General features: G+C 33.2%; 1 protein-coding gene across 1 annotated transcript; it reads right to left on the reverse strand.

The window, feature by feature from the left end:
* Positions 1-323: 323 nt before the first annotated feature.
* LOC100721548 (olfactory receptor 4K14-like) lies at positions 324-1265 on the reverse strand. Its single transcript, XM_013158576.2, has one exon. It carries the CDS (start codon positions 1260-1262, stop codon positions 324-326), a length of 939 nt encoding a protein of 312 aa, XP_013014030.1. The 5' UTR covers positions 1263-1265.
* Between the last annotated feature and the right edge of the window lie 9997 nt (positions 1266-11262).

An 11262-nucleotide genomic window follows, 5' to 3' on the forward strand; every position in this document is an offset into this window, starting at 1 on the left:
ACCCTGGGAATGAATGTAGGAGTTTGTTGAACAAATTTATGATCTTCCTTAAATTATTTAAGTCATCGAAAGACTGGCTGATTAATTTCCCCATGACAAAGGGTCATTCATGCTTGGGTTTTAGGAAAATATTTACAATGTTCTCAATCATTAGTAAATTTTAAACTTCTAGGACTATATTAAACCTATATCTGTATTGGGAGACTGGAATAGTACCGTGTAGTATATAAATAGTAGATATAAATTAAATTTCCTAAATTTGTACATATTTTATAAGGTCAATGTATTATCAGTTTGAAGTACCATAGTTATGTTTCTGGGCCTTAAGTATTTTCCTGGAAACTCATGTAAATGTTCCTTAATCTTTTCATAGCATTTCTCATCTCTTTATTTCTCAGTGTATATACGGCTGGATTTAAGAGAGGAGTAAAAACAGAATAAAACACAGCAAGAAATTTGTCTAGCCATGTGATGTTTAGTGGGCACACATAGATGAAGATGCAGGGCACAAAGAAGATCACCACCACTGTGATGTGGGCAGTGCAGGTGGACAGTGCCTTGGAAGCACCTGTTTTAGAGCTTTGGCGGACAGTGAGAAGAATGTATGTGTAGGAGATCAGCAATAGAGCAAAGAAGGTTACACCCACAAAACCACAATCAACATTCATTAAAATGTCCAGATTGTAAGATTCCATGCAGACCAGCTTGATAACCAGTGGTATGTCACAGAAGAAGCTGTCTATTTCCCTGGGCCCACAGAAAGGTAGTTTCACAATCACAACCAGATGACTCAAGGCATGCACAAGACCAATATTCCAGGAAGTTAACACCAGCTCAGTGCACTTTCCCCAGCTCATGATGGTAGAGTAATGCAGTGGTTTGCAGATGGCCACATAGCGGTCATAGGCCATGACCACTAGCAGCACCATCTCGCCTGCTGCAATGCAGTGGGCAAAGAAAATCTGACACATGCAACCTTCAAAGGAAATAGTCTTGTTATCTCTGAGAAAATCTGTGATCATCCTAGGAGTTGTCACTGAGGAAAGCCACATATCAACAAAAGATAAGTTGGCCAAAAAGAAGTACATGGGGGAATGTAGATGGGAGTCAGTGACAATTAATATCATGATGACAGCATTTCCAGATACAATGATTATGTATAGCATCAAAAATATCACGAACAGAAAGACTTGTGTATTCTGTGAGTGGCACATTCCCAAAAGTACAAATTCTGATACTGCAGACTGATTTCCTTCATCCATTTTATTCAGTGTATCTGGAAATAACCTAGAAAGGATAAATTATCAATTAATGAAAAGGAAAAAGAGAATTTTAGAATTATATGTCCATATTGAAATTTCATATTAATATCTAAAACTACAAAGTATAAACACAAAGAGAGCACAGTCAAATATAAATAGTATTACTATTCAAAGAGAACCTTAACTAAAATGAACTTTCCAAGAAGGAGAGTTTAGAAAGGATTATCATGAAATATAAGACAAGTGATACAATGCCATTTCTTTGTACTCTATATAATAAGCTTTGATGAACTCTTTTCTGTAGGACAATATAAAATCAAAATTTTATTTTATTAGGAAGTTCAGGTCTCCTTGGACAAGACAATTTTATTGCTTAGAAAAACCTCTAAGAGAAAAAAATCTGAATCAGAATAACACAGGTATCTTTGGAGACTAAATCATTTCAGGCAGGCCAATCTAAAGCCACTGATAAGTTTTCTGGAGGAGATAGAAGGTTTTCCTCAAGAAGTATTCCTATGGAAATAATTCATTTTTGAATCATGTAGAGTACTTATATTTGTTTTCCTGCCTTGTACATGTGTGTGACTGGGGAGTCATGACATAAAAAATAATTTTTCATATTAGAATCTTAAAAAATTATCAAATATTTGCCTCTTTTACCACTAAAAATTTCCATTGTCACTTTTATAGCATTTTAGCTTAAAAAAACCTTTTTAATTTTTAAACATGTAAAAGCTACAGAAATAATATAAATATTATGCAAAATCATATCTTTTTTTCTTACAACAGAAAAACTAATTGTAAAATTTTATCTCTCTAAAATAAATGTTGGGACAACTTTTATTTATGAGATAAGCTCTATAAGAAGAGCAAATAATTAATACTTTGTGCAATGATTTGGATAGAAACCAAGTACATAATTAACCACCAATTAAAATTTATAATATAATAGAACTTATTTAGTAAAGTAGATCAGACAAAAACTGCTAATGCAACAAGAAATGAATAAATGTAAAGAAATGAATTATAAAGAAATGAATTAATGTAAGTGATGACAACTCAGAATTACATTCAAACTTGATGGATTCTGATAATTCCAGGTAGTTGAATGTGCTGACACATGCCTATAATTCCAGCAGTCTGGAAGGCTAAGGCAAAAAGTTAGAAAGTTTGAACCCAGCCAGGGCAATGTAATGAGCCTGTTCAAAAATGAAAAGTGAAAAAAAGGGCTAAAGATGTATTTCAACATAAAAGCTCTGGATTGAATCCCCAGTACCACAAAAAACAACAAAAGAAAGTTACATATAATGTAAACTTTATCAGTAGAAAGTAGTATATTAATAAATACTGTCAATAAACTGAATTATTACAGCCTGAAGACCATGAAAATTATAAATATTATCTATCAAGCATCATTATTTATCATTTATACATTATTTTTCAGTTGAGAATAAATTATACCAAATGTATAAGCAAATTGCATATTTGCTAGTTCTGAGTAAAGATAAGTTAAATCTTCAGCAAAAACTAATTATTTACTTGCAAATAAAGTAATATTGATTTATGTTTATTTAAGTGTACGATACTTATAAAACTGGAGGCTGAAAGCATTTGCCCATTTTCTTTCCTCCTTCATTCATTCTTCATTGGTATTGTTTCTAGTTGTGTGACTCATCTTATTTTGTTCCTTGCAATTGCCAAGATGGGGCCAAGAGAATAAGTCAATAAAAACTGATACCTTTAGCATGAGCACTATATTACCCTCCCTTTCTTAAAGCACAGACTAAAGATGGAAAAAAAAAGAATATTCTTGAAAAGAAATTAGATAACAGACACCTTCTCTGTGGAATAGAAAATATGTGATAATAGGGTCATATTTTGCATATAAATATAACTTCTGCAAAAAATATTTACCTAAATCCGAGGAAAGAGCATTGACATTCCATTCAATAGATCTGAATAGTCTGTCATTTTGCAAAACTTAATTGTCTGCTGACACAAAGTTTCCAAAAACCAATTCTGTATCTGTTAGGAAAATTTGCATAGATTTTTGAGTCAGACTTTATTGAAATTTGACTTCTTTACTTGTCTTTATGTATATGCATCAAAATTATTCATTCACTTTTTTGTAAAAAGAACACATTCAATTTAATAAACATGATATAATATAAAATATACAGAAAATTCTAAAATTGTTCTTGTAATATTCAGTATGTTAATAAATACTATTTACTGTTTACATCCTACCTGGTGGATTTCAAAGCAATAGTGCCTTCAAAGCTATTTTCAAAGATTTTATTTCTCATTTGAAGTCTGAAGTTCAGTGTAAGCAAAAATATATACAATTGTGTTTCTTTAAAATATCCATGGCTTCCACTTTCTCCAAGTTAACATGCACCTTTTCTGGAATTGTAGGATGTAGAGTTGCAATACTCTTCAGTAACATTACAACTCTTTCATAACAAACCTTTCATTTCTCTTGCCCAGGAAATTACTAATATTTTAGAAGACTAATTGGCAATATAAAATTCTATTAAAACATCTTTGGAGTTATTATCTCTCACTCATAAGTTTTTAAATGAATGGTTACTATTGATGCTAAATTATCATAAAGCAATAATATTAAAAAGCTGTTAGCTTGGGTTTGGGCTAATGATAATGAAGAGTTTTAGAAAGGAGATGAATTGATCTTTTACAGGTATGAACACACAACAACAACATACTCATTCCATTCTTAATATAATGTTCTTCCATAATGTTTTCTGTAAAAGCACTAAACTCTGTGAAAGTCTCAATATTTGTATTTTTGCAAGCATATATTTGTTCTTAGATAATTTAATAGACTGCCTGAGACATATCCCAGTGAAACACACAAGTTTATTCCAGTAGCGTGAGATGATTCCCTTTGCTCTCAGATTGTGAGTTTTAATCCTATTTCTACACTAATATACTTCACTTTTCTTAGATTTATAGCCTTTTTAATTTTTATCTCTATGCTAAATTACCTTACATACTGTATATTCTGATAGAAAAACATCAGTATTCTGTTAAAAAGCAGAGGCCATTTAAACAAAGATAACTGGAAACTCTTCATATCAATTAGCAGGCAGACAAATGTGATCTGTTTGAGCTGATATGAGAGCATCTCTGAAGCTATGCATTTTCGTCACATGTGTTCTGTTGTTGAGAATAGAGAAATCACAGTAGAACCTGGAGAGCAGGATAAAACCCATAAATTATTTTCTTAAAATTAATGAAGTTCTTTTTAATTGTAAGCATAGTATCCATTCTTCAAGCTGATATGCAGAAATATTTTAAGGATTATACTGAGGAAGAGAATGGGACAGATGAGATGACTTACTAAACACAGTTTTTTTTCTCTGAGATTCTGCTTTAATCTTATTTTCTCATAGGTACATGCAATGACGTTAGTGTTAGCTGGAGATGATCAGTGGAAGTGTTGTTCCTTAGCTTGACTTTTACTCACCAGCTGAAATGGTCTCCTGGGTGAAATTTACTTATTTTTGTTCTGAACAAATCAAGAATCATGGAAAGAACTATTGTGGATGCCACTTGGGAGTGTCTTTGTTAAGAGTGATGTAAAATGTTACATATTCAAAAATCAGAACAGAAAGACAAGTAATATTTCATATAAATCAGCACAGTATTAAAAATTAGATAAATTATTCTGGGTGTGGATGTTATACACCTGTGATCCCAGCATTCTGGGAGGTCGAGGCAGGCAGTCTGCAAGTTCAAAGCAAGACTAGGCAGTTTAGTGAAACCCCATCTTAACATAGAAATGCACCAGGGATTAAACTTGATGGTAAAATACTTCCATAGTATGCATGAGGCCTTAGACCCAAATCACCAGTACTGTTTAAAAGCAGTTAGGGAAATTCTAAAAATTATTGTTTATTTGAAAATAAGAACAAATATTCTTTGCAAATCTTGATATATAAATATAGATACATAATTAGATACAATTTAAATTTTATTTTCACTGAGAGATATGATATGCTGAACAGGGTGATATATGACCACAAAAAACAAACCATCCTAGGATGTAGTTCCCTACTGCAGTTAAGTTTGTCTAGATAGGCAGGTAATCTTGGTGAAAAAGACTGATGTATTTCATTACGTTCTATGATTACATTTACGTCTTGGCAGTTAAAAACCAGACATCAAATTATTAAGATATCTTTAGGCATTGTTTTTAAAAAAACTACTCTAAATATTTTGCTACAGAGCTGAGTGAATTAAATTAATTGAGACTCATACCATGCTCTAGGATATTGTTTAATTTGGCACATGTGTACTTCTAAAGGAAAAAAATGTTCTAATATTTTGAACAAAGTGTTTTGTAAACAGCAATTATATCTATTGGTTCATTTTTGATGATTTTTTGTTTAATTCTATCAGTTACTGAGAGTGGAGCCTGACAGCTTTGATTATAATTTTTGTTTGTTGCTACTTTGTTGAATTTATCAATTCTCACAGTCTTGGTGGAGTTTTTAAGGTTAATATATAGAATCATATCATTCAAAACCAGATGATCTTACTTCCCTCTTTGCTAGTTGCATTCCTTTTAATCTTTTTTTTTTTTCTTCACTGCACTGGCTAAAATTTCTATCACTATACTGAATAAGGTAATTGAGAATAGACATCTTAGTCGAAAACAGGATAGACAAGGAGGCATACACTGACTGGTGGCGAGGTGAGTGAGAGAAACTGACAATCCACCACAGTTTGACTCCAGCGGAGGACTTTCTGGGCTCGGGCAGTCCTGTAAGAGCAGGGTGCGGTGGCGACTCCAGACACACATTCCCCTCTCGGACGGGATTGGTGAAAAGTGCCTGGCCTGCGTGACACTGCGGGTGGACTTGGTAGGCTGGCCTAACCCAGATCCCAGAGCCTGACGGTGGCCCGGAGGGGTGACTGACTCCCGCATAGGCTGCCTAGTCCATAACTCCCTGGTGCACAGCAGTGGGCGGGAACACCTAGCCAGCACAATTTGATCAGGCTGTGGCTGACAGACAGGGAAGCTGGGCCTCCTATGAAAGCTTGCATTTTATAAGGAACGGAGAAAATGGGGAAGGGAAGCAACAAGAAAGGCTCCTCGGCCCCCAATTCTGAGAAACAGGCAATAGCGGACACCGCACCAATAGACATTAAGTGCCATATAGAGAGCCTCATAGACCAATTCAGGAATGAAGTTATCAACGACCTGAAGCTAGAAGTATGCAGAATAGTTAGAGAAATGCTAAGCACCACCCAGGAAAAAACAGATGGTGGAATGGAAGAACAGAAAAAGAGGGGAGAATTGTTTAATGGAGAAAATAGAGAAAGCATAGAGTACGTGAAGCAGGTTCAAAGGGACTATCAAGAAATTAAGAAGTCTATCCAAGACTGGCATAACAGCTTGAAAGAAACTAAGGACAGACTATCTGAGCTGGAGGGCTTGTAATATGGGAGACTTGTAATATGGGAGAATGAAATGAAAAACTTCTTTAAAATAACAAAGAAACAAACAGCAATAATACAAAGACAAGAAGATGATAAGAGGAGCCATAACTTAAGGATTAAGAACATAAAAGAAGAAGTAGGGACACAAACAAGTGAACTACAAAAGCTACTCACAGAAATAATCCAGGAGAATTTTCCTAATTTAGCAAAAGGTAAAGATACTCAGATGTACGAGGCATACAGGACCCCAGCTACCTACAACCCTAACAGAGAAACACCCAGGCATATAATAATAAAAATTCCAGAAATTCAATACAAGAACAGAATATTAAAAGCCGTCAGAGACAAGAAACAGACCACTTACAAGGGAACACCCATCAGAATTACAGCAGATTTCTCTGCACAAACCATCAAATCACAAAGAGCATGGGGGGAAATAATCAAGCTTTGAAAGATAATAATCTCCAGCCAAGATTGAGATATCCTGCACAACTGTCCCTGGAAATTGATGGAAAATCAAGGTGCTTTCAGGATAAAGAGGAACTGGGGGAATTTGCAACCACCAATTCAACCCTACAGAAAGTATTGCAGGATATTCTAAAAAAAGAAAAATACAAAGAACCCAGAAATGGTGGCGGGGAGGCCACAACAAATGGAGCAGAGAACAAAATGAAGAAGACAAACTGACAGCTACTGACAGAAAAAGAGCTCAACAGAAATGAGACAGAGAAGATTGGATGATAGGAACAGCTATTTTAGAGAAAATGACATCTTAATAGGTAATACTGATTTAGTATCATCTTGTTTTGAAGTCTCATCTAGCTTTTGTTCTTCTGTCTCCAATGGTCTAAACAGGTTGTATCTTATTGGATTTTATTATGTATGATAGTATAAGCAAAAACCTTTTAAAGACAAGGAGATTATACAGAAACCATTGTTCATTTCCTGTTAGTCAATTCTAAATACTCTGTAATGCTGTCATTCTCTTAAATGGTTTTACATTGTTTTGATATACTTAATGCTACAGTATATGAAGTTGTACTCAAGGACTTCAAGGAAAGAGTCAATATGGTAACTACTTTTAGGTCGGAATTATCTGGTGGTGAAACACTATTCTGCTTAAATGGTTATGTTTTGATCTGCGCTGTTTTGCTGTTATGCCCTCTTTTTTCTCAATCTCCACTCCATTATTTACTTTTTTATTTTTACCCGTTTAAAGGGAAAAAATAGCAGGATATAATATAGTAACCCACTTTGACTTTCTATTATCTCTATTTGAAGCCCTGTATTACTTTCACCATCTTGTTTTTGACTGATGTTCCCCTATTCTGTTTTGATGGATAGTATCAGGTTCAAAAGTTTAGGCATCAGCTGAGAAGATAATGAGATTCATTATAACACCCATTCTCGTTGACTTTTATCTACTTTTGAAGACCTACAATGTCTCCAATGTTTTGGTTTTGTCGGTTTTGTTCTTCACTATTTTGTTCAATTGTATTATAACTAATGATATAGGCAATTCTATTAGAGATAGTGGGAGGCATTATGATAACCATTGATGATCACCTTGTATTATGTTTTTATATTATCTATTATGTCCACCCTTCTGACTTGACCGATTCTGTCCTGTTATGTCTCATTTGGTTTTACTCTCTTCCAAAAAAGCAATAAGAACCGTGGGAGCAATGAAACCCAAAATGTGTAATAGTCATTGTACAAAAGAGAGGAAAAGAAAGTGCTCTAAACTATATAACTGCATGTATATTTAAGTGTATAAGATAGAAAATGATATCACAGAGTTTTATTGGATCATTGAAAAGAACTGTTTGCAGTATCATTGTTGGAATGTCCACTCTACAAGCTTTAATTTTGTGACTTGAACAATTATTTTTAAGATGGCAATATGTAATCCATTAACTAGTGATTTCCTACTGTTCATTTTTTTTCTTCTGTAAATCTGTATAACTTGTACCCTTTCACTTTTTTTTTCTTTTCTTCTTAAATAAAAAAAAAAGAGAATAGACATCTTTTGTTTGCTCTTGAGCATAGAGAAAATGCTTTCTTTTTTTTTTACTTGTTCAGTATATTGTTTTCTATGTATCTATTATAGGTTGCTTTTTATTGTATTGAGTTATGATTCTTCAGTCTCCTTTTTCATAGCACTGTTTTTAATGTAGAGATCTTTTACATTCTTTCTTATATTGATTCCAAGATGTTTCATCTTTTTGGATGCTATTACAAAAGGTACCATTTCTCTAATGAGTTTTTACTTTTTATTCATGTGCTTTTGATTTTTGTGTGTTGACTTTGTATCAAGCTATAGTAGTGAAGTTTATTAGATTTAGTAGGCTTTTAGTGGTGTTTTTGTCATCTTATACATAGACCATAATGTCATCCTCAAATAATGATTTAACTTCTTTTCCTATTATTATTCCCTTTATTTCTTCCTTTTATGTAATTTCTATGGCTAAAATTTTCAGGACTGTGTTAAGGAAAGAACATCTATTGAAATTTTTGGTAGTGTTTTTATCATGAATGGGTAATGGACTCTGTCAAAAGTTTTCTTCATCTATTGAGTAGTTCATATAGTTTTTTGTTCTTGGCTCTGTTATTTGTACTTTTTCTTAGTCTCCCTTGCATTATTTTTTGCTCTGATCTTTATAATTTCCACCCATGTATTAGGCTTGCTCTTTTTTTTCCCTACAAGTTTGAGGTTCAATATTAGGTTGTTGATTTAAGATCATTATGTTTTTCTAACGTGAGAATTCACTGCTATTAATTTCTCTCATGTGACTGCCTTCATTGCATCACAGAGGTTGTAGTATATAGTACTGGCATGATTGTTTAATTGTAGACATTGTCTGATTTCTTTAGTTTCATCTGTGACTCATGGAATGTCCAGAAGGGTGTTGTGTAATTTCCTTGTGTTTATGTCATTTTTTTGCCATTTATCTCTAGCTTCACTGAACTATGGCCTGATAATATGTATGGGATAATGTGAATTCCTTTGCATTCACTTAAGCATGTTCTATGAGGTAGTATGTGACCTATTTTCAAAAATGTTACATGTGTAAATGAGAAGAATACATATTCTGATACTCTGGATTGGAACACAGTGTAGACATCTATCAAAGTTTCTTATTTTCAAAAATTTCATTCAGTTCTGATTTTTTTTGTCTAGTTGTTATATATGTGACAGAGGGATACTGAGTTCTCTTCTTATATGTTTGATTTTTAGTGTCTATTAATATTTATTTTATATAGTTGTGCATGCTTGTATTTGATGTATGTATAATTATGATTGTTGTCTCTCTTCCTCCTGTAATGTTTCCTTAACAAGGATGTAGTGTACATTTTTGTCACTCTTGAATAGTTTTGGCATGAAGTCCACTTTGCATGCAAATAGAACAGTTATTCCTGCTTTTTCCATGTTCCTGTCATGTGAAGTGTTATTTTCTATCATTCAACTTCTAGAATCTGCATTTCTCTTTGAGCTAAATGTGTTCCTTGAAAGCAGCATATTGTTGGATCTTTTTTGTTGACTTTTTGCCAGTCTGTTTCTTTTGATCTGTGAATAGAGACCATTTACATTAATGATTATAATTGATATGTACTGACTTATTGTTGTCATCTTATTTTCCTATTAGTTCTCTTTCTTTCTCCTCTATTGAATTGCTCATCTCAACTGAGGGATTATTCTTGTAAGTTTTATGGTGCTGTGTTTTTCATCATCTTTCTATAATATCCCTCAGAATATTTTGGAGTGCAGTTTGCTGGTCATGAATTTCTTCAGGTGTTCTGTGTCATGCATATATCTTATTTCTCCATCAATTTTAAAAGATAGTTTTGAAGAATATATCAATCTGTTTTGGTGGTTATTTGGTGGCTATTTTTTTAAGTGCTTGAAGTACTTTAGCCCTAGCTGTCCTTGACTTAAAGGTTTCTGTTGAGAATTCTGCTGTGATTTTGATGGACTTTATAAGTGATTTGTTTGCTGTCTCTAACAGCCTTTTGTACTCTGTTCTTGTCTTCAAGTTCTGGATTCTTTACTATTATATGCTTTATTTTGATTATGGCTAATTGGAGTTCTATTGTCTGATTTATCTGTTATCTCCATGCTTAGGAAGTTTTCTGCCATTACTTTTCTGAATATGTATTTCACTCCATTTGAGCTATTTATTGCTTTTTCATTGATTCTGATCAACCATTTTTTATTATTCTTCTCACCATCTAGCAGGTGTTGGATTAATTTTGTAGGCCTTTCCTATTTTTGAGAAGTCTTTCTTTTCATGATTGTTAATGTCAAACCTTTCTTCTAGATCTGATATTTTTGTCTTCACATTGTTTTGTTATGTTGTGCATACTTTCAACAGAATTGGAAATCTCTTGGATGTCTATTTTAATCTGTCTCAGGGCTTCCATTTATTTTCTGTGTTACACTTTCATGGTTTCTTCATTCTTCTAAGCCCTTATTTTTTAAAATCTGTTTATACTCTAGATTCACTAAACATGTTGCATTATAGTCATCATGTCT

This window comes from Cavia porcellus, unplaced genomic scaffold, assembly GCF_034190915.1.
Source record: "Cavia porcellus strain 051 isolate PalLab524CR breed Dunkin Hartley unplaced genomic scaffold, mCavPor4.1 scaffold_6, whole genome shotgun sequence".
In the NCBI taxonomy this organism is placed as follows: domain Eukaryota; kingdom Metazoa; phylum Chordata; class Mammalia; order Rodentia; family Caviidae; genus Cavia; species Cavia porcellus.

Excerpts from the sequence above, each read along its gene's own strand:
- LOC100721548 (XM_013158576.2), bottom strand. The coding sequence starts at position 1,262 with ATGGATGAAGGAAATCAGTCTGCAGTATCAGAATTTGTACTTTTGGGA.